General features: G+C 42.7%; 2 protein-coding genes across 2 annotated transcripts in view; both read left to right on the forward strand.

Moving 5' to 3' along the window:
* The window catches only part of Tmc2 (transmembrane channel like 2), a 115,518-nt gene that overhangs the window by 41,492 nt on the left and 49,226 nt on the right, over nt 1-24,800 (forward strand). The window contains exons 5-9 of the mRNA XM_045157027.1: nt 5,728-5,809; nt 6,150-6,256; nt 10,503-10,601; nt 13,240-13,382; nt 15,919-16,066. Of these exons, the coding sequence (XP_045012962.1) occupies nt 5,728-5,809; nt 6,150-6,256; nt 10,503-10,601; nt 13,240-13,382; nt 15,919-16,066 (579 nt within the window). The remainder of the gene's footprint in view (nt 1-5,727; nt 5,810-6,149; nt 6,257-10,502; nt 10,602-13,239; nt 13,383-15,918; nt 16,067-24,800) is intronic.
* On the forward strand, nt 7,517-9,598 carry LOC101613611 (signal peptidase complex subunit 3-like; the record flags this gene model as incomplete). The annotated part of the gene is made up of 2 exons (XM_045156012.1): nt 7,517-8,011; nt 9,548-9,598. Coding segments are annotated over 2 exons (546 nt in total), but the record flags the coding sequence as incomplete, so codon positions are not given.

Raw genomic sequence — 24,800 nt, forward strand, 5'->3', positions numbered from 1 at the left:
GTTGTCCAGCTTTCCTCAGTTTATTCCATGGAGAGTCTAGCAAACCATGTCTGTATGTCATCTCTTGGATCTCTACTTTTTAATTTTTATTTTCCTTGTTTTGTTTTTTGAGATAAGGTCTTGTTGTATGCCATAGGTTGGCCTTCAACACATGATCCTTCTGCCTCTGCCTCTGCCTCTCTAGTGCTGGGATAACTGGCATTGCAAACATATCCAGCTAAGGTGGGTTTTTTGTTGTTGTTATTGTTGTTTTTAGTCCCAAATGGATCTGTTTACAGGGGTGGGTAGGTACAGACCCTCTCCTGGGATAATAGATAAACCAACCCCCAGACATCAAACAACCACACTGGTTTCCAGTTGCTATAACTAAGTGTTGCACTGGAGACACCCATGTGTATTTATCAACTTTCTAACACTATTACAAATACCTGAGAGAGGGCTGAAGACATTGCTCAGTGGTTATGACTCTTGTCTGCAAAGCCTAATGACAGGTTCAGTTCCCCAGTACCCACATAAAGCCAGATGCATTAAGTGGTACATGCTTCTGGAGTTTATTTGCAGTGCCTAGAGGCTCTTGGGCACTTGCACTCTCTCTCTCTCTCTCTCTCTCTCTCTCGCGCGCGCGCGCGCGCGCGCTCTCGCGCTCTCGCTCTCGCTCTTTCTCTCTCCTTGAAAAAAATTTTAAATATATATATATATTTTTTAAATACCTGAAGGGGGGTGGAGAGATGGCTTAGCAGTTAAGGTGGCTAAGGTGCTATAGCAGACAGCTTCGGGTTTGCTGAAATGAACTTCCAAACCAGTGCAGTTATGGAGGAAGGGATATTTATTGAACCTTACAGATCTAGAGGATGTTTCATAATGGTAGAAGAAGCTGGCCCCTCTTATAGGACTAAGCAGAGGGAGAAAAAGCCAACAGCCATAACCACACAGCACACTTCCGGAACTCCAACTACGCACACTTTGCATATCTTCAGATTGGAATTTCAAACCCATCCCCACACCTTAAGATACACAATGACACCACCTCCAGCCAGGTGGTTGCAGATCCAAACTACAAACTAATAAAACACTGAATATATTGGGGGCCATCACAGGTATGTTGCAGTCAAGTTAGAATTGCTGTAAAAAAAAACACCAAAGCAAGAGCAGTTTGTGGGCAAAAAAAGGGTTTATTTTGGCTTACAGGCTCAAGAGGAAGCTCTGTGATGGCAGGGAAAAATGTTGGCATGAATAGAGGGTGGAATTACCTCCTGCCCAACATCAGATGGACAATACTAACAGGAGAATGTGCCAAACACTGGCAAGGAAGAGCTGGCTATAACACCCATGAGCTCACCCCCAGTAATACACTGCCTCCAGGAGTTGTTAATTTCCAAATCTCCATCAGCTGGGTATCTAGAATTCAGAATACCTAAGTATAAATTTAGGGGGACACCTGAATCAAACTACCACATTCTGCTCTGGTCCCCATAAACTGATAATCATACATGTAAAATATAATGCATTCACCCATCTTTAAAAGTCCCCATAGTTTTAATTAATCTCAATGATATTCAAATATCCCCATAGTCCAACATCTTTTAACTGAGCCATAATACAAAAAAAAAAAAAAAAAAACCCTATAATGGCACAGAATGAACACACTACAAAAGATGGCACTGGGCATAGCAAAGAAATACTCAACCAAAACAATATTTAAAACAACCAGGGCAAACATCAAACTCTGTAGCTCCAAGTCCAACAACTCTAGCCAGTGACAAATCTCCAAGTCTAATAATTCTATCCAGCAACAAGTCTCTGGAGTTCCAATTCCACCCCTCCAGCTAGACTACTCACAGTCCTAGAAAACTTCATCCGGGTCCAGCAGCTCTGCTTAGCAGCCATCTCATGGTCCAGGCTTCTCCACTATGTCTCCACTGCAATTCACAGTCCATCCTCATGGTCCCATTGGGTCTCCATGCCGGCACCCTGTAAACCTGCTTCACACTGCCCATGGCCATTTCCAAAACACAAGACTGTGCTGCAAATTCAATGACCCTCTCTTTCCTGCATTTCTATACTCCATAATACCAGGTGAGGTGCCAGTTTGTTAATCCAGGGGGGAATAAAGCAGACTTTGAAGAACAGGAGACTCCTTGAGCATTCAGGTCCCTCCAAAAGAGAGTACATTTTTCCTGTTGTCCCAATGCAGGTCAGCTGGCCCAATCTCAACGGTTGTAATCTCTCATACAATTACAGCTGAATAGGCATCAGTTTTAGCCCAAAGATTTCATATTTTTTATGTCATATCCCTCTGCTCACATCAGTCTGTTTCTATGCAAAGCAGCCCTGCACAAGTTTTCAGGACACGGGCACAACAGCAAGCCTCTAACACAAACTGCTTCTAGCCTAGTCCTGGCAAAGCTCTTTCTCACCCTCATAAGCCAAACCTCACAGTCCATAGTTCTTACTGAATTCGGGTCTTTCAACTCTGACCAGAATAGTCCATCAAGCTATATTGATAGTACTGGGTCTCTTAGGCCAAGGTTTCAAATCCTTCCACATTCCTCTTGAAAATCAACTCCAAAGGGCCAAAAGTCACACACTCAAGTGTCTAGCAGTAATGACACCATTTCTCAGTACCAACTTTACTGTTGCAGTCAGGTTTGCATTGCTGTCAGAAAATACCTGACCAAGAGCAGCTTGTGTGGGGAAAAGGGGGCCTATTTTGGCTTACACACTCAAGGGGAGGCTCCATGATGGCAGGGGGAAATGACAGCATGAGCAGAGAGTGGACATCACCTCCTGGCCAACATCAGATGGACAACAGCAAAAGGAGAGTGTGCCAAACACTGGCAAGGGGGAGTTGGCAATCACATCCATAAGCCTACCCCCAAAAAAACACTGCCTCTAGGAGGTGTTAATTCCCAAATCTCCATCAGCTTGAATGTTTGAATATCATTGAATCTCCAACCTAGCATTCAGAATAACCAAGTTTATGTATCTCCAACCTAGCATTCAGAATAACCAAGTTTATGGGGGACACCTAAATCAAACTACCACAAGGTGATTGCCTGTGAAGCCTAAGGACCCAAGTTTGATTCTCCAGTACCCACATAAGCCAGATGCACAAGGTGGCACATGTGTCTGGAGTTTGTTTGCAGTGGCTGGAGGCCCTGAGGCACCCATTCTCTCTGTCTCTCTCTTTCTCAAATAAATAAATATATCTATTTTTAAAATACCTGAAGGTGGGCTGGAGAGATAGCCTAGCAGTAAAGGAACTTACCAGCAAAGCCAAAAGACCCCAGTACCCATGTAAAACTAGATGAACACGGTGGCACTTTTGTCTGGAGTTTGTTTGTAGTGGCTGGAGGCATTGGTGTGTCCATTCATTCTCTCTCTCTCTCTCTCTCTCTCTCTCTCTCTCTCTCTCTCTCACACACACACACACACACACACACACACACACACGCTCTCGTTCTGTCTTTCTTGCTCTCTGTCTCTCTCTGCTTACAAATAAATAAAATAATTTTAAAGATACCTGAGAGAATCAACTTAAAAAGAAAAAAAAATTTGGCTAGGCACGGTGGTTCATGCCTTTAATCACAGCACTCATGAGATAGGCATAGGAGGGTCGCCATGAGTTTGAGGCCACACTGACACTACATAGTGAATTCCAGGTCAGCCTGGGCCAGAGTGAGGCCCTACCTCAGAAAAAAGAAAAAAAAAAAAAAAACCAACGTTTTCACTCACAGTTTTGGAGATTGCATCACATGAGTGTTTAGCCCGTTGCTTTAGGCTATGATGAGGGTTAAGCTGGGATCACGCAGCACAGCAACACTGCTCACTTCATGACCAAAATACAGAAGGAGAGAGGAAAATGGCCATGCATGATGGTACATGTCTATAATCTCAGCACTCAGGAGGCTGAGGCAGGAGGATCTTGAGATCCATAAAGCCTGGGTTACATCACAAGGCCCTGACTCAGAGAGAGAAGGAGGGAGGGAGGAAGGAAAGGAGGGAGAGAGGGAGAAAAAATGAGCAAAAAGAGGAGGGAGGGAGGAAGGGAGCAAAGAAGAGACTAGAGTCTCACTGTTCCCTTTGGTCACACTCCTAGTAAACTGAAGACCTCCTGCTAGGCCTTCCCTGTAATATCTCACAACCCATCAGTGACCCCGCTGTAAGGAACAAACCCTGAACAAGAGCCTTTTGAGTACATTCAAGACAAACTATAGTGCTATGCAGGAGGACTTTCAGAAAAGCAAGGTAATTGATTTCCCAAGGAAGGATGGGCAGAGATGGATTGAGATCTCCTTACCACTTCTACTGGCTTCATAGTTTAGCAATACTTTCTATCAGAATAAGGTACTTGGCCATCTGCCAAGTGAAAATATGAGAGCTATGGCTGAGGAGATATCTTAGTCAGTAGTGTACTTGCATGAGGACCTAAATTGCCAAAATCCACATAACAAAGCCAGGCACAGTGGCTTATGCTTGTAATACCAGTGCCAACAAGGCAGAGAAAGGTGGATCAGCCAGTCTATATCACTTGGCAAGCACCAAGCCAATGAAAGATCTTGCATCAAAAAAAAAAAAAAAACCGTGGGGATGGAGAGGTAGCTCAGCAATTAAGCTGCTTGCTCACAAAGCCTAATGACCCAGGTTCAATACCCACAAAGTGGCACATGCACCTGGAGTTTGTTTGCAGGAGCAAGAGGCCCTGGTGTGTGCGCTCTCGCTCTCTCGCGCTCTCCCTCTCTCTCTCTCTCTCTCTCTCTCTCTCTCTCTCTCTCTCTCTCCTTTCAAATTAATAAATAAAACTGGTTGGCACCTGAGGGACAACACCTGAGATTGCCCTCAAGCCTCCACATGCACATAAACATACATGCATGTTCTCCCATACCCACCTACACCTACACACACACACACACACACACACACACACACACACACGTGTGCAAGGGTGTGAATGAGAGTTGTGGGCTGGCAAGATGGCTCTGCAGTTACAGGCACTTGCTTGCAAAGCCTGATAGCCAAATTTTACTTCCCCAGTACCCACATAAAGTGACTTGTGTCTCTAATTAGTTTGCAACAGCAAGAGGTCCTGGTGTGTACAGTGCGTATGTGTCTCAAATAAATAAATTAAAATATTCTTGAAAAAGAATGAGAGTTAGAAATTTTCTTTTCCCTTGAATTGTTTGTTTTGTGTGTGCTCCTATGCATACAGATGCACATGGTGTGCATGTGGAGACCAGAAGGCAGGCTTGGGTGTTATGTTATTCCTCAGGAATACTGTCTATCTTCTTATTATTGTTGTGGACATAGGATCTCTCACTGGCCTGTAGCTCACCATATTAGGCTTGACTAGTTGATCAACAAGGCTCAGGGATCCATCTGTCTCTGCACCCATAGCGCTGAGATTATAAGCACATACCACCATACAAGCTTTTTTTGATGTTTACACAGCAAACACTTCACAGACCAAGGCCTCTCCCTAGCCCCAGGTTTTTGTTTTAACATGAAGAGAGGTATGCCAGAACTCATTAACCCAATTTGATTTTCTCAGTGTACACAAAATTTCTAAATTCATGTCTGAGCTGTCCCAATCTGAGCTGCCAGCAGCACTATAGATAAATGTGAAGTGTTGCTGTGGGTAGCTCCTCCCCACTTCCTTCCATGCACCCCACTGTGCCCCCAGTGCTCCAGGTCAAAATGTTACTAAGGGCTTTGCCTGTTTCATTTCAGAAATGGATCAAGTTTAAAAGGGACTTTGCTAATTTCAAGACTCAATGTATTCCCTGGGAAATGAAGATCAAGGACATTGAAAGTGAGTGTTTTGATATCACTGTGTAGTTGATTTGAAGTCTTTCAAGAGCTTCGATTATGTTCTTGACCTTCTGACTACACCATCTCATAGCTTCTGCTATATGAGAAAAACAATGGGTTTGGGGCATGTATAGAACCCACATTTCAGTCCAGCTTCCTGTGTGGGACTTGAGGTAGCTCACTTAACACCACAGGACTTCAGGTTGTTTGTCTGGAAAAAGAAACTGGAGACCAGGATGTTCATTCCACAGACTGATGTGACCCCAGAGACCACTGCACACACAGCGCTCAGTGGTCCACTTTCCCCATCTGCGCACTTCTATTCACTCTTTTCCCTCCAGGTCACTTTGGGTCTTCAGTGGCATCATACTTCATCTTTCTCCGATGGATGTATGGAGTCAACCTCGTGCTTTTTGGCTTAATATTTGGTCTAGTCATTATCCCAGAGGTAAGAAAAAAATTTCCTGTATCTTAAGGTAGTATTGAGGCCTTACTACATCTTCATTTACACTTCTAAAATATACTTTTTATTTTTTTATTATTGACAACTTCCATAATTATAGACAATAAACCATGATAATTCCCTTCCCCCTCACTTTCCCCTTCACAACTCCATTCTCCATCATATCCCCTCCCACTCTCAATCAGTCCTTTTATTTTATATATTTATTTATTGGGGGGGGTTCGAGGTAGGATCTCTCTCTAGCCCAGGCTGACCTGGAATTCACTATGTACTCTCAGGGTGACCTTGAACTCACGGTGATCCTCCTACCTCTGCTTCCCAATGCTGGGATTAAAGGTGGGTGCCCAGCTCTTTCTTTTATTTTGATGTCATGATCTTTTACTCCTATTATACTGGTCTTGTGTAGGTAGTGCCAGGCACTGCAAGGTCATGGATATCTGGACCATTTTGTGTCTGGAGGAGCGTGATGTAAAGAGTCCTACCCTTCCTTTGACTCTTACATTCTTTCTACCACCTTTTCCACAATGGACCCTGAGCCTTGGAAGGTGTGATAGAGATGTTTCAGTGCTGAGAACTCCTCTGTCACTTCTTCTTAGCACTATGGTGCCGTCTGAGTCATCCCAAGGTCACTGCCATCTGAAAAGAGAAGCTTATCTAACCAAAAATGAGCATATAATATATGGGTATGAACATTAAGAAAAGTGCTTACCTGATTAAGCTTTAATTGTCTCCTTAGCCAATCACATGTTAAAGACTATGGGGTCTTCTTGTTTTCTTTAACTGGTCATCTTGCATCTATTCAAATCTTGATCAGAGTTTCCAGAAGGACTGCAATAGGTTTGAAAAACAGACTTATCATTATTGATTTGGTGCTTCCCAGAGATCTAGTTCACAGTTAATTGTTGCTCTCTAATACAACTGACCATTGAAAATTGGACAACAGTTTATTGTTTGGTAACAATGTCAGTTGTTAAGCCTTGACATTTCAATTAAAACACAAATTTTAGTTATAACTCAATGCGAACTCAACAGTTGTATTTGGAGTTAAATTATTTTAACAAATAAATTTATTTAATGAAAAAAAAGTGCTTACAGCAGGTGTGGTGGCGCACGCCTTTAATCCTAGCACTTGGGAGGCAGAGGTAGGAGGATTTCCATGAGTTTGAGGCCACCTTGAGACTCCATAGTGAATTCCAGGTCAGTCTGGGCTAGAGTGAGACCCTACCTTGAAAAACAAACAAAAATACAGTGTTGTCGCGGGCGAACTCCTTGTTCGCCTTCTTGCTGAGCGTGATGGCGGCGCTCACCTTCGGCTGCTTCACCACCACCACCTTCAAAGACAGGAGCGTTCCGGTGCAACTGCACGTCTCTCGAATCATGCTAAAAAATGTTGAAGACTTCACTGGACCTAGAGAAAGAAGTGATCTGGGGTTCATTACATTTGATATAACTGCTGATCTAGAAAACGTATTTGACTGGAATGTTAAACAGTTATTTCTTTATTTATCAGCAGAATATTCAACAAAAAATAATGCTCTGAACCAAGTTGTCCTTTGGGACAAGATTGTTCTGAGAGGTGATAATCCGAAGCTACCGTTGAAAGATATGAAAACAAAATATTTTTTCTTTGATGATGGAAATGGTCTCAAGGGGAATAGGAATGTCACTTTAACCCTGTCTTGGAATGTTGTACCAAATGCTGGAATTCTACCTCTTGTGATGGGATCAGGACATGTATCTGTAAAAAAAAGTGCTTACAGGGCAGTTTGGTGAGCATAATATATGTATTTAGCCAGACACTAGCAGGTGTTATACCCCTCGGGCTCATGATTTCCCATCATAAGCTTTCAGTGTCCAACATGTATTTTCTTCATGTGGAGTGGGCCTCTAATCCAGTTAGGTTGGTTTCCCCCATAACAGACATGCCACTATTACACCTATAAGCTCACTTGGCCTGGCTAGCCAATATTAAGGCTTGCAGTGTCCACTGTTGTTTATCTCCACTAATGACTTCTCTCTCTCCCATTGAGCTGCATGCATCATAGCTTATTCCAGCTTTCTGTGAGCTGGTCTATAGGGAGCAGGTTTTCAGCTCAGCTCCAACAATATTTCTCAATGCCCTTGCAGCCCAAGCATGTGGAGTCTTCAGCAATGCTCTTTGGCTTTTTAAGGTAAGGTCTCACTCTAGCCCAGGCTGACCTGGAATTCACTATGTAGTCTCATGGTGGCCTTGAACTCATGTGATCCTCCTACCTCTGCCTCCTGAGTGCTGGGATTAAAGGTATGCACCACCATACCCAGGCAAAATACTCTCTTTTATTTTAAACTAGAATCAGCTGTTCATTTTCCTTTTTTATTTTTTTAATATTTTTATTTGCAAGGGGTAAGGGCCATACCAGGATCTCCTGCCACTGCAAACAAATTCCAGATGTATGTGTCACTTTGTGCACCTGGCTTTACATAAGCACTGGGGAATTGAACCTGAGCATTTAGGCTTTGCAATACCTTAACCACTGGGCAATCTCTCCAGTCCCCCTGTTCCTTTTTGAGACAAGACCTTGCTATGTAGCCTAGGCTGCCCCCAAACTCACAATCCTCCCTATTGGCCTCTTAGGTGCCAGGATTATAGGCATGAACCACAATACCCAACTTTGTTTTAAATTCTATGTTCATATCAATATCTCATGCTTATGTTTCTGACTAAATGGATAGACATGGAGTGGACAATGATGGATCCATGATTTAGAATACTTCCTGTGCAAGCATGAGGGCCTAAGGAGGCTGAGAGACTGCTCAAGTTCAAACCTCTAGGACCAACATACACAGCTGTGTGTGGCCACACACATTTGTAACCCCAGTCCCATAGGGGGCAGAGATTATAGACAGCAGAATTGGCAAAATGAATAAATAAATAAATAAATAATACAGTAAGCCTCCAGGATTAATAAATCTTGAGTCAAGTAAGAATAGGCAAAAAAACAACAGAGTGGCATACCCAATATTCCACTCTGGCCACCACAGGCAAGCACACCCTGCCACAGGCAATCACACGGGTGCCATGTGGGCATATACACCACATACCATGTTAAATACACACATAAGCAAAATAATATTAGAGAGCTCAGTTTTCTACCTTTCATCTGACCTTAGATGAGTGGAAAATTAATATAACCGTGTTTTTTCTTGTACCCTTGAAAACAAGTAGGCAAAATTAAGCAAAAACTGAGTAAACTACAAGAAAATAGTTATCATAAGCTGAAATATATCTTGAAGTAGAAAAAGAATATTTTTCTGGAGGAGAGTATTCGAAGTGTTACAAAGTCCTAGTGATTTTGTTTTTCTTAATACATAATTAGGTAATTAATTTTCATTAAGACCAACTGCATAATGTGTTATATATACTACTTTATGTGCAACATATTTCCCAACAAGAGTATAAATTAAAACCAAACAGGGGCTGGAGAGATGGTCCAGCAGTTAAGGAGCTTGCCTGCCAAGTTCAGTTCCCCAGTACCCACATATAGCCAGATGCACAAAGTAGCACGCACATCTGGAGTTTGTTAGCAGGGGTTAGACACCCTGGCATGTGCTCTCTCACTCTCTCTCTCTCTCCACCCCACCCTGCCAGGTGTGGTTGTGATCAGGAGGCAAAGGTAGGAGGATCACTGTGAGTTTAAGACCAGCCTGAGACTGCAAAGTGAATTCCAGATCAGCCTGGACTAGGGCAAGACCCTATTGTGAAAAAAAGAAAGAAGGAAAGGAAGGAAGGAAGGAGAGGAAGGAAGGAAGGAAGGAAGGAAGGAAGGAAGGAAGGAAGGAAGGAAGGAAGGAAGGAAGGAAGGAAGGAAAGAGGGAAGGAAAGAGGGAAGGAAAGAGGGAAGGGAAAGAAAGGTTGGGCTCGGTGGCACATGCCTGTAATCCTAGAGCTTGGGCAGAGGCAGAAGGATTGCTACAAATTAAAGACCAGTAGGAATATACAATGAGACCCTGCCTCACAAAGAAGAAAGAGAGACAGGTGGCATATGCCTTTATTCTCAGCAGTTGAGAGGCAGAGGCAGGAGGATCACTGTGAGTTCAAGGCTAGCCTGAGACTACAGAGTATGTTCTAGGTCAGCCTGGGCTAGAGTGAGACACTACCTCATGCTGATAGAGCAAGAATTAGCCAGTTTATATATGCCGCTATAGCTCACATTTCTTCCCTTACACTTCTGTCATTCTGTCCCTACACAAGGTACTGATGGGCATGCCCTATGGAAGCATTCCCAGAAAGACTGTGCCTCGGGCTGAGGAAGAAAAAGCCATGGATTTTTCTGTCCTTTGGGATTTTGAGGTACAATTGCCAACATGTCAATGTATGCCCAGTTTTGTGATAATAAGGTGAAATATTACATAGACAATCATTGTATTTAATTGTTGTAAAACAATTGTTTTAATCAAATAAGATTCTAGCATTAGACAAAATGCTTTCTCCATCCCGCTCACCTCTGTGTTGACTAACACACTTGTTTTACCAGGACTACTGCCAGAACCTTCTACCTCTCCTCCTTGCCTAGGTCACAAAATCTTTATTTCCTTTGCTGCCAGAGTGAATTTTCTTTTTTAAAAAATATTTCATGTATTTACTTATTTGAGAGAGAGACAAAGGGAATAGGCATGCTAGGGCCTCCAGACATTGCAGATGAACTCCAGATGCATGCACCACCTTATGCATCTAGTTTACACAGGGACTGGGAAATCGAACCTGGGTCCTTAGGCTTTGTAGGCAAGTACCTCAACCATTAACTCATCTCTCTAGCCCTCTTTTTTGTTTTGTTTTGGCTTTTGTTTGAGGTAGGGTCTCACTCTACTCCAGACTGACTCTGTAGTCCCAGGCTGGCCTCCAACTCATGGCTATCCTCCTACCTTTATCTCCCAAATGCTGAGATTAAAGGTATGCACCACCACACCTGGCTCAAAGTGAACTTTCTAAAATGCACATCTGAGCCTCCCACTCTCCTACCTCAGCTATTCACTGCTTCACTTCCCAATGGCAATAAAGCTATTGCCCTTCACTAGGTTTACAGAAGGACTATTTGACACCAGACTTCACATCCCAGGCCTGTGTTTAAGACCTCACACTTCAATGCTTCATATTCTCCAAGTTTAGGAAAACCTTTGAACACATGCCAGCCACAGCTTTAATGCCTCACTACCTTGATCATGGTCCCTTGCAATGGTCTTCAATCCTTTCTGAGTCCCTACTCTCACATCCACTGGTCTGAAGCTTCTAGTTTCATAGGTAGTATAGTATGCCCATGCCATATGGGCAAGGTACTGCCCATAGCAGGCCACCAGGGCTGGCATTCTCAGTCAAATTTAGATTCACTCAGAAATGTGTGGCAGGGGCTGGAGAGATAGCTGGCTTAGCGGTTAAGGCACTTGCCTTTAAAGCAAAAGGACCCAGGTTCGATTCCCCAGGACCCACCATATTCACAAGGTGGCACATGTGTCTGGAGTTCGTTTGCAGTGGCTGAAGGCCCTGGCACCCTCTCTCTCTCCCTCTCTCTCTCTCCCTTTCTCTCTCTCTCTCTTTCTCTCTCTCTCTCTCCCCATTTCTCCCCACCCCAATAAATAAAAATAAAATAAAGTTTAAAAAAATAAGTGTGGCAGCAAGTTGGAATAATTTCCCAAGGTACCAACCTAAGACAGGCCATGGAGTGGCTTCTCAGCGAGCTAAACACCCAATGACAGGTAAGATCCCCAGAGGGGGACAACCTAAGACAGGGGCCATGGTGACTAATGCTCTTACAAAAGCAAAAGGGGGAGATGTTGGGCTCTGAAAGGACCAGGCGCGAGGCCCAGTGGAACTTCCTGAGCCTAGCTAAAGTTTGGCAACCTGTTTCTGGCCAGCTAGGACTCAGCAAGATGCCTAGTGGCTTCTGGCCTGCCACCTCCACATGGCAATTAATTACACTTTCAATAGTTACGGTTTACTATTGGCCCTTACCTCTTCCCCCATCTCAAAATCCCCGCCTTCGTCCACAACATGATATAGGCAACTGCTCAGGGTAATAAAGCAAGTTTTTTCTGTGAGTTCCTGCATCTGAAAGACTCCCAACTCAGTGTGGTTTTTCTCCGGTGGCCAGGAGAGGTCTGGGTCATCCGACGCTCATCATCCTTCTCAACCTCTAGGGAGGAACCAGCAGGCCTGGTCCTTCCCTCGACACTACCTACCTGACCGGGAAGGAGCCCCGCACATTGTTCCTAGGGCTTTCCTTTATTTCACCCAAGGATCCCTGTTGATATAACCTACGTATAAAACCCAAGATGAATTAGTTCCACAGCAATTCTTTGTTTTATATTTAGCAAGGACGTTTAAAAGGTGCTAAAATCTAAATTAACACTGAATTTCAATAAGTTAACCTTAAATGCATTCATTACACCTAAGGCCAACTATACTTTAAAGCCAAAATAAAATAAAACAAAGTTTGAAGTTCGATTACACTGTGAACCTTATCATATGTATTTGTCTTGAGAAGTTTTGAAATATTGAGGAAGTCACAAACTCCTAATCTAACACTGGTGTTAAGACCCCAGGGGTGGAAGAAGATACTATGTGAACTCTATGTGTAAGTACATGTTCATGGGCTGCTTTTCTCTCCTTGTCTCTCCCTCTCTCTCCCTCTCTTTCTCTCTCTCTCTCTCTCTCTCTCTCTCTCTCTCTCTCTCTCTCTCTCTTTCTCTTTCCTATATCTCCACTCTGTAATGGAAGAATAAAGGGAGTGAAGAGGGGTTATAAAAGGACCCTGGATGTGCTCTGGAGACACTGGAGGGATAGGGTGAAGGGAAGAACTGTAATATTCAGGAATTTTCCTTCTACCCTGCAAATTCCAGTAAAAACTCCGAGACAGAAGTCTCTGATAGAATGAAAGTCATTACTATCTGTTCTAAACTTATAAACCCAGAGACTATGTCTTTCTATCCTACAGGGCTACATCAAGTATTCTGCTCTCTTCTATGGCTACTACAACAACCAAAGGACCATTGGGTGGCTGAGGTACAGGCTGCCCATGGCTTATTTTATGGTGGGGGTCAGCGTGTTTGGATACAGCCTGATGATTGTCATTAGATCGTAAGTACAACTGTCTCATTTATAGGTTTTGACTTTTCTTCATTCAAAAAGCTCACTTCTCCAGTCCCTCTGCTTACATACTTCCTAGTGGTGCAGTTAGAAAGAAAACAAAGAAACAAATATAGCAAGCAAATACATATTATAATGTGTGGTATAAAAGACAAATTGGGTAATATGGGAAGGTCTGGTAAATGGGATGAAGACTCCTTTACGTGAAGCTGAGAAAAGTCAGCCATAGTGAAAGTTTGAGACACATTGTTTTAAACAGAAAAGGGGTGTGTATCAAAGACCTGAAGACAAACGATCCTGGTGGTCCTATCAAGATAGTCTATCCAGTCATCCAAAGTGTCAAAAGGTCAGTGTGGCTTAAGAGGGAATATGAGACCTGGTGAGGTGAGACTGGAGGTTTGCAAGGCACGTTTCTGTGTTTATCCAAGGCTTAGCTTCCTGAGAAAAAAGAGTGTGAGGGATGGAGAGATTTCTCAGTAGTTAAGGTGCTTATTTGCAATGCCTAACAACCTGGGGTTCGATTCCCCAGGACCCACATAAAGCCAAATGCACAAAGTTTGACAGCATCTGGAGTTCGTTTGCAGTGGCTGGAGGCCTTGGTGTCCCCATTCTCTCTCTCTCTCTCTCTTCCATCTATCTCTCTGTGCTTGAAAATAAACAAATAATTAAAAAAAGAGTGAGTGGGCTGGAGAGATGGCTTAGAGGTTAAGCGCTTGCCTGTGAAGCCTAAGGACCCCTGTTCGAGGCTCGGTTCCCCAGGTCCCACGTTAGCCAGATGCACAAGGGGGTGCACGTGTCTGGAGTTCGTTTGCAGAGGCTGGAAGCCCTGGCGCGCCCATTCTCTCCCTCTCCCTCTATCTGACTTTCTCTCTGTGTCTGTCGCTCTCAAATAAATAAATAAATAATTTAAAAAAAAAAAGAATGAGTGAGTGAGTGAGTGAGAGAGAGAAAAACCATCTATGGTGGTGCACACCTTTAACCCCAGCACTTGTGAGGCAGAGATAGGAGGATCCCCATGAGTTTGAGGCCACCCTGAGACTGAATTCCAGGTCAGCCTGAGCTACAGTAAGACCCTACCTCAAAAATAAATAAATATAAAAAGAGGAAAAACTGTGTGTCCTGACACTTATAAAGATATAAACAAGAGGGCCAAGTGAGGTAGTGAACATCTTTAATCCCAGCACTCAGGAGGCAGAAGTAGGAGGATCACCATTTCAAGGCCACCCTGAGACTACCTAGTGATTTCCAAGTCAGTCTGAGCTAGAGTGACACTCTACCTCAAAAAAAATATATATAAACAATAAATATATACCAGATGAATGTGTATGGCTGTGATTAACCATGGCAGCCTCTCTTAGGCCAGCTCTACCTGTTTGTGTGGTCAGAGAAGGCATTTTAGTATGCCTGTGCCTCTTAATTCATACTCTGTGAAGAAAAACAGCATTGTCCCAGTCCATTAATTGCCTTCTTGGAAATCAAGGGACCTCAACACCAAAACAACAGGACACCTGCATGGTCACCAATTCAAGCCTGACAACCAGGGCCCATTGGCACCTCAGCAGAGCCACAGGGGCCACTTCTAGGGGAGCATGGAATCTGTCTCCAGGTCAGGAGTCGAGCCCTCTTAAGGAAGGACTATGAAGGTATCATCTCTAACTGTCTATCACATAACCTCAGGGGAAAGTGCTGTCACTTACAAGGCCCTCCCCACACTGCATAGTGTCCTCTCGGTGATATCTGGCCACCTGGCTCTATTATACAATAGGGAAAAACAAAGAGGTTGGTCTTAGTTTTGTTCTTCATGATATTACTTTTTGCCTCTCCAATCTCATGGATATGGAATGTTTCTGTGATGAACAAAAAGCAGTTAGGTCCTCCAGAACAGAAAATCCAAAACAGCCAACAGGCAAGATAGGAAGGAACACAAAACCCTAGAGTATCTGATGGAACCCTGCTTAGCATTCTGTGATCAACACAGGCCTGAGTGCCTGGGAGCACACAGAGCCTGAGGCAGGTAGGATGACACAGAGGGGCAACACGGGACTTTCAGCCAAGCTTGCTTAAGAAAACAAAGTATGAACCCAATGGTCCTACCAACCTCCTAGGCAGGGGGTGGGGGGCTTACCAAGTTCAAGACATATACTCAATGCAAAAGAATAGACTTAAAAGGACATATTTCTTTCTGAGAATAGACTCCTGTAGTCTATTAGTCTTAGTCTGCACATGCCAGTGAATCAAGCTGAATGAATCAAGTGCAAGGACAGAAAACGTGGTCAAGTGTCCTGCATCCTGAAGGTTCCTCCTCCAACATAGGTGCTTGTAGGGAAAGTTGAATTTGAGGAAAAGGTAATTTGGCTAGAAATCAAGGTTGTCCTGGCTAAAATTCCTCCCTAGTTTATCACTTCATTGGATGTCTGCTGCTACCTGCTTGTCTGCTACCTGTGCCCAAGACTGACTTGGACCAAGGTTTTCTTGGGATGATCAGAAGAGTGGAGTAGCCATAGTAACAATGACGCTTGCCTTCCAGGATGGCCAGCAATAGTCAGGGTAGCACCGGTGAGGGAGAGAGTGACAACTTCACATTCAGCTTCAAGGTGTTCACCAGCTGGGACTACCTGATTGGGAATTCAGAGACTGCTGACAACAAATATGCCTCCATCACCACCAGCTTCAAGGTAGATGCCTCTGATCACGTCCCATAACCCTTGGGGGCCTCTGTAGTCCCTGTGGCCACTGGGAAATGTTCTGCCAATTAAGTGACAGGCATAAATACCTTGGAGTGGGTAATGCTTTCAGAAACTATAGATTGTTACAGGTAAATCCCAGTGCCAAGGGTAGGATATCTCCCAGGGTTGGTTGGTCAGGGAGGCCCCCAATGCAGTACAGTACAGACTACTGTCAAGAACTAGATGGTAGGCCCTATTGGTAAAGATAGCCTGTGCTTCAGTTGTAGACCACTAGGAAATCAAGCTGGAAATGAGCTGGAAGCCTCCTTCCTACTGGCTAGCTGCCATAGTGCTGAAAAGTGCTATCTGAGCAATGGGGGAGGAAAGTCATCAAGTCTTGCCTAGGGGTAAATCCACCCTGTATGTTATATAAGAGACTAGCCAGGCAAGATGTGCCCCCCTGGTACAATAATGGCATGACAGTTAAGTTCTCTGGGAGGGAATTCATGCCTGATACTGAAAACCTAGTCAAAAGCCCATAGCACAGAAGACTGTGGGAGTGGGGAGTTACTACTCTTGTTTGACTCAATAGACATGTTGTACCAACCAAATTGCCCTCTCAATATTTATATTATGTTTAAATTTTTGTTGTTGTTTTTTTGAGATAGGGTCTCACTCTAGCCCAGGCTGACCTGGAATTCACTCTATACTCCCAGGCTAGCCTCAAAATCACAGTGATCCTCCTACCTCTGCCTCCCAAGTGTTGGGATTAAAGGTGTGTGCCAGGTTTCCAGTTAAGATGGCGGTGTAGGCTCAACGCCAAAGCAGCCTACGGGGGGAAAAGACCAAAACAATTCAGCAAAATACACACTTTTACTAAAAAGTGAGGTGTATAGCAAATTCAAGCAGCAGCGGAGAAGTAGAAGAGATCCAGAGCATCCAGAGCCTGCAGAGCCCGGCAAAAGCAGCCCCAGCAGCACCACCAACCATGGCGGCGGTGGGGCGCACCACAAAGCCACCAGAATCAGCTCCAGCCACAGGAAAGGCCAGGTGCAGGAGCTTCCCCTCACACCGGCGTTCTCCGCAACTCAGGAAACGTGAAGGAAGAGCGGCAGAGAGCAACGGAGGAGCAGACCATGAGGTAGAAGAACACGTGGAACAGTGAGAGAACCAGAGCATCTGCGGCTCCCTCCCTTCCCCCACCACCTGAGCCCAGCTCCAGCGAACAGAGCAGCGGTCCCGGGACACACCAACATGAGCCGACAGCAGGACCCAAGCAGGAGCAGAATCTGGCAGCAACATCAGTGGCTCCAGCACTGGTAACAGTGGCCCCAGCAGCAGCAGATCCAGTAATGCCAGCAGTGACAGACCCAGCAGCAGCAGCTTCAGAGGCAGCAGCAGCAGATCCAGCAGCAGCAGCCTCAGTGGCAGCAGCGGCAGTGGACCCAGCAGCAGCAGCTTCAGCAGCAGCGTGGCTCCAGCAGTGGCAGCTACAGCAGCAGCAGCTTCAGCAGCAGCTTTAGCAGCAGCAGTTCCAGCAGCGGGTGTGCTGAGCTGCAGGGCCACAGTTGCCAGGCTCAGTTTGCCCCACAGGAAAAGCCAGTGCCCAGCTCCAGAAATCATAACAGCAACCCGATGACCCAGGCAGCAACTTGACTGAGACCAAAATCATCCAAGGTAACTGGGATTGCACTACGGAAGGGTCTCACTTGGTCACAAGCTGACTTGGATCCCACAACAGACAAGAAACCTCCCATAGCAGGGAAACTCAACCCCTAGGAACACCTTTGTAGATACTCTGAGAGTCTTAAGAGACACACCTAACACCTTAAGCTCTTACCCTGAAAATATATAACATCAAATCAATTGATACAGCTAAGAATACACAGCTACCAAGAAAATCCAAGTATTAACTTAATCCAAGATGCAAAAATATATACATTATAACACAAGAAACATGAAAAAGCAAGAAGATATAAATCCAACTAAAAGTATTAATGCATCAGAAATGACCTCCAGTGACAATGAGTTAGAGGAAATGCCTGAGAAAGATTTCAAAAGAATGATTGTAAATATGTTCAAAGAGGTCAAAGAACAAATCAAAAGAATCAAAGAAGAAATCAAAGAGGAAATCAAAGGAATCAAAGAAGACGCAGGACACCAATTTAATGAAATAAAGAAGGCAATACAAGACATAAATAAGGAAGAAGAAATAATAAAGAAAAACCAGTCAGAATTACTAGCAATGAAGAGCACAGTTAATGAAATAAAAAACTCTGTAGAAAATCTCACCAGTAGAATGGATGAAGGAGAGGACAGAATATCTAAGCTAAAAGACCAGGTGGCAGACCTAATACAGGCCAACAAAGAGAAAGACAAACTTATACAAAAGGATGAATGGGAATTTCAAGATATTCGGGACACTATGAAAAGATCAAATATAAGAATTCAGGGCATAGTAGAAGGAGACAAATTCCACTCCAAAGGCATAGTAGGCGTCTTCAACAAAATCATAGAAGAAAATTTCCCCCAAATTGGGAAAGAGGTGCCAATGCAGATACAGGAAACCTTTAGATCCCCAGCCAGACAAAACCTGGAAAGAACCTCTCCTCGCCATATTATAATCAAACTTCCAAACACACAAACCAAAGAAAAAAATATTGAAAGCAGTTAGAGAGAAAAATCAAGTTACCTACAAAGGCAAGCCCTTCAGGATTACAGCAGATTATTCAACACAAACTTTAAAAGCCAGAAGGGGATGGAGTGATGTATTCCAAGTTCTGAAAGATAACTACTGTCAACCAAGGTTACTTTATCCTGCAAAGCTATCCATTCAAATAGACGGAGAAATAAGGACAGTCCATGACAAAAGCAGGTTAAAGGAGTATTTGAAGACAAAACCAGCTCTACAGAAAATACTTGATCGAATCCTACATGCTGGAGAAAAGGAAAAGCACACACATAAGTAACTTGGAAAAAACAAGCAATACTCAAATACTAGTTAACAGAAGAGAGCACAGGTAGAACAGAAACCACAAAAAAAATGGCAAGCATAAATACACATCTTTCGATAATATCTCTTAATATCAAAGGCCTCAATGCCCCAACAAAAAGACATAGGTTTGCAGACTGGGTTAAAAAGCAGGATCCTACAATTTGTTGTCCCCAAGAAACTCACCTTTCTATAAAGGATAGACATTATCTTAGGGTGAAAGGTTGGAAGACGGTGTTTCAAGCAAATGGGCCTAGAAAACAAGCAGGGGTTGCTATCCTACTATCTGACAAGGTAGGCTTTAGTCCAACATTAGTCAAGAAAGGTAAGGAAGGGCTGGAGAGGTGGCTTAGCAGTTAAGCGCTTGCCTGTGAAGCCTAAGGACACCGGTTTGAGGATCGATTCCCCAGGTCCCACGTTAGCCAGATGCACAAGGGGGCGCAAGCGTCTGGAGTTCATTTGCAGTGGCTGGAAGCACTGGCGTGCCCATTCTGTCTCTCTCTCTCTGTGTCTGCCTTTCTCTCTGTGTCTGTCATTCTCAAATAAATAAATAATTAACAAAAAAAATTTAAAAAAAAGAAAGATAAGGAAGGTCACTTTATATTGATTAAGGGCACACTCCAACAGGAGGACATTACAATCCTAAACATATATGCACCTATCAGGGGGCTCCCAAATTCGTCAAACAAATACTATTAGAACTAAGGTCACAGATAACACCAAACACAGTGATGGTAGGTGACTTTAACACCCCACTCTCATCAATTGACAGGTCATCCCAGGAAAAAATAAACAAAGAGGCATCTGGACTAAATGAGGTCATAGAAGGTATGGACCTAACAGATACATACAGGACATTTCATCCAAAGGCTGCAGAATATACATTCTTTTCAGCAGCACATGGGACATTCTCTAAAATAGATCATATATTAGGACACAAAGAAAATCTTAACAAATTCAGAAAAATTGAAATAATTCCTTGCATTCTATCTGACCACAATGGAATTAAACTACAAATCAGTAGCAAGAAAGGCTATAGAGCATACACAAAATCATGGAAACTAAACAATACACTACTAAATGATGAATGGGACAATGAAGAAATCAAGAAGGAAATCAAAAATTTATAGACTCAAATGATAATGAGAACACAACATACCAAAATCTCTGGGACACAATGAAGGCAGTTCTAAGACGTAAATTTATAGCCTTAATTGCCTATATTAAGAATTTAGAAAGGTCGCAAGTAAATGACCTAATGCTTCACCTTAAAGCCTTGGAAAAAGAAGAACAAGGCAAACCAAAAATCAGTAGACAGGAAGAAATAATAAAGATTAGGACAGAAATTAACGAAATAGAAACAAACAAAAAAAGAACAATCCAAAGAATTAATGAAACAAAGAGTTGGTTCTTTGAAAGGATAAACAAGATTGATAAACCCTTAGCAAATCTGACCAAAAGAAAGAGAGAAGAGACACAAATTAATAAAATCAGAGATGAACAAGGTAACATCACAACAGATTCCAGAGAAATTCAAAAAGTCATAGGGACGTACCATAAAAGCATATACTCCACAAAGTATGAAAATCTGAAAGAAATGGATGATTTCCTTGATTTATATGACCTACCTAAATTAAATCAAAATGAGATTAATCACTTAAATAGACCTATAACAAACATGGAGATCCGAACAGTTATCAATAATCTCCCAACTAAAAAAAGCCCAGGCCCGGATGGATTCACTGCTGAATTTTACCAGACCTTTAAGGAAGAGCTAACACCATTGCTTCTTAAGCTTTTCCAGGAAATAGAAAAAGAAGGAATTCTACCAAACTCCTTCTATGAGGCCAGCATCACCCTGATACCAAAACCAGGCAAAGATAGAACAAAAAAAGAAAATTACAGACCAATCTCCCTCATGAACACAGATGCAAAAATTCTCAACAAAATATTGGCAAACAGAATACAAGAGTATATCAAAAAAATCATTCACCCTGACCAAGTAGGCTTTATCCCAGAGATGCAGGGATGGGTCAATATATGCAAATCTATAAATGTAATACATTATATAAATGGGTTGAAGGACAAAAATCACATGATCATCTCATTGGATGCAGAGAAAGCATTTGACAAAATCCAATATCCCTTCATGATAGAAGTCCTACAGAGACTGGGAATAGAAGGAACATATCTCAGTATAATAAAGCTATTTATGACAAGTCTACAGCCAACATATTACTAAGTAGGGAAAAACTGGAAGCTTTTCCACTAAAATCAGGAACAAGACAAGGGTGTCCACTGTCCCCACTTTTATTTAATATAGTTTTGGAAGTCTTAGCCATAGCAATAAGGCAAGAGACACACATAAAAGGGATACAAATTGGAAAGGAAGAACTCAAGTTATCATTATTTGCAGATGACATGATTCTATACATAAAGGACCCTAAAAACTCTACTAACAAACTTTTAGAGCTGATCAAAACCTACAGCCATGTAGCAGGATACAAAATAAATACACAGAAATCAGTAGACTTCATATATGCTAACAACAAACACACAGAGGACGAAATCAGTGAATCGCTCCCATTCACAATTGCATCAAAAAAAATAAAGTACCTTGGAATAAACCTAACCAAGGAAGTAAAGAACCTCTACAATGAGAACTTTAAAACATTCAAGCAATACTTGGTAGCAGAGGCCAGTAAGTTAAAAAGGAGACATAAAGAGAAGAGTAAGGAAGGGAGGAGGATACTTAATAGGTTGATATTGTATATATGTAAGTGCAATGATTGTAATGGGGAGGTAATATGATGGAGAATGGAATTTCAAAGGAGAAAGTGTGGGGGTGGGGAGGGAGGGAATTACCATGGGATATTTTTTTATAGTCATGGAAAATGTTAATAAAAATTTAAAAATTAAAAAAAAATACTCAAGCAAGAAATTGCAGAAGCCACTAGAAAGTGGATAAACATCCCTTGTTCCTGGATTGGAAGAATCAATATTTTGAAAATGGCAATCTTACCAAAAGCAATCTACACATTTAATGCAATCTCTATCAAAATTCCAAAGGCATTCTTCATGGAAATAGAAAAAACAATCCAAAAATTCATTTGGAATCACAAAAAACCTCAAATATCTAAAATAATACTGAGCAACAAAAATACGGCTGATGGTATCACCATACCTGATTTTAACCTATACTACAGAGCCATAGTAACAAAAACAGCATGGTACTGGCACAAAAACAGACATGTAGATCAATGGAACAGAGTAGAGGACCCAGATGTAAGTCCAGGTAGCTATAGTCACCTGATATTCGATAAAAATGCCAAAAATACTCATTGGAGAAAAGACAGCCTCTTCAGCAAATCGTGTTGGGAAAACTGGATATATATCTGCAGAAGGATGAAAATAGATTCTTCTCTCTCGCCATGCACAAGAATTAAGTCCAAATGGATTAAAGACCTTAACATCAGACCTGAAACTCTGAAACTGCTAGAGGAAAAAGTAGGGGAAACCCTTCAACATATTGGTCTTGGCAAGGACTTTCTGAATACAACCCCAAGTGCTCAGGCAGTAAAACCACAGATTAATCACTGGGACCTCATGAAATTATAAAGATTTTGCACTGCAAAGGACATAGTGAAAAAAGCAAAGAGGCAACCTACAGAATGGGAAAAAATCTTCGCCAGCTATATATCTGATAGAGGATTAATATCTAGGATATACAAAGAACTCAAAAAGTTAAATGATAAGGAATCAAACAAGCCAATCAAAAAATGGGCTATGGAGCTAAATAGAGCATCCTCAAAGGAAGAAATACGAATGGCACATAAGCATCTAAAAAAATGTTCTACGTCACTAGTCATCAGGGAAATGCAGATTAAAACTACATTGAGATTCCATCTCACTCCTGTTAGATTGGCCACCATCATGAAAACAAATGATCATAAATGTTGGCGGGGATGTGGAAAAAGAGGAACCCTTCTACACTGCTGGTGGGAATGCAATCTGGTCCAGCCATTGTAGAAATCAGTGTGGAGGTTCCTAAAACAGCTAAAGATTGATCTACCATATGACCCAGCTATAGCATTCCTAGACATATATCCTAAAGACTCATCTCATTTCGTTAGAAGTACGTGCTCAACAATGTTTATTGCTGTTCAATTTATAATGGCTGGGAAATGGAACCAGCCTAGATGTCCCTCAACTGATGAGTGGATAATGAAGATGTGGCATATTTATACAATGGAGTTCTACTCAGTGGTAAAGAAAAATGAAGTTATGAAATTTGCAGAAAAATGGGTAGATCTGGAAAGGATTGTACTAAGTGAGGTAACCCAGGCCCAGAAAGCCAAGCGCCACATGTTCTCTCTCATATGTGGATCCTAGCTACAGAAGATTGGGCTTCTGTGTGAGACAGAAAATACTTAGTAGCAGAGGCCAGTATGTTAAAAAGAAGATATAAAGGGAAAAGAAAGGAAGGGAGGAGGGTACTTAATAGGTTGATTTTGTATATATGTAAGTACAATGATTGAGATGGGGATGTAATATGATGGAGAATGGAATTTCAAAGGGTAAAGTGTGGGGGTGGGAGGGAGGGAATAACCATGGTATTTTTTTTTATAATCATGGAAAATGTTAATAATTTTTTTTTTAAAGTACATGCCAGTATACCCAGTGTTATATTATGTTTATACCCGTAGATAGTGTTGCTCTCACCTTTGGTCAGAGAAACTTCTTTCTGAAGATGGTGGCGACTAATACGAAGACTCAAACCTTGTCAGAGTGCTGGGAATAAGTTACTGTTGAGGGCTCCATGTTAAATGAGACATCTCTATCACACCCTCTGTTGCAGTCCAGTTCGCATTGCTGGTAGAAATCACCCAACCAAGAGCAGCTTCTGGGAAAAAGAGGTTTATTTGGCTTACAGGCTCGAGGGGAAGCTCCACGATGGCAGGGGAAAACAATGGCATGAGCAGAGGCTGGACATCACCCCCTGGCCAACAGAAGATGGACCACAGCAACAGGAGGGTGTGCCAAACTCTGGCATGGGGAAACTGGCTATAAAGCCCATAAGCCCACCCCCAACAATACACTCCCTCCAGGAGGCATTAATTCCCAAATATCCATCAGCTGGGAACCTAGCATTCAGAACACCTAGGTTTATGGGGGACACCTGAATCAAACCACCACATTCCGCCCCTGGCCCCCATAAACTGATATCCATACATGATGTAAAATACAATGCATTCAGTCTGACTTTAAAAGTCCCCATAGTTTTTATCAATCTCAATGATGTTCATACATCCCCATAGTTCAAGATCTTTTAACTGAGCCATAATACCAAAATATAACCTCAAAAAACCCAGAATGGCACAGAATAAATATTCACACTGCAATAGATGGCATTGGGCATAGCAAAGAAACATTCAACCAATACAAGATTTAAAACAACCAGGGCAAACATCAAACTCTGTAGCTTCAAGTCCAGCAACTCTAGCCAGTGACAAATCTTCAAATCTGATAATTCTAACCAGCAACAAGTCTCTGGCATTCCAATTCCGCCCCTCCAGCTAGGCTACTCACAGTCCTGGGAAACTTCATCGGGGCCGGCAGCTCCTCGGCAGCCATCTCATGGTCCCGGCATCTCCGCTGGGTCTCCACTGCAAGCCACGCTTCATCCTCATGGCCCCATGGGGTCTCTATGCAGGCAACCAGCAAACCTTCTTCACACTGCCCATGGCCATT

Source organism: Jaculus jaculus, chromosome 8 (assembly GCF_020740685.1).
Source record: "Jaculus jaculus isolate mJacJac1 chromosome 8, mJacJac1.mat.Y.cur, whole genome shotgun sequence".
Classification (NCBI taxonomy): Eukaryota; Metazoa; Chordata; class Mammalia; order Rodentia; family Dipodidae; genus Jaculus; species Jaculus jaculus.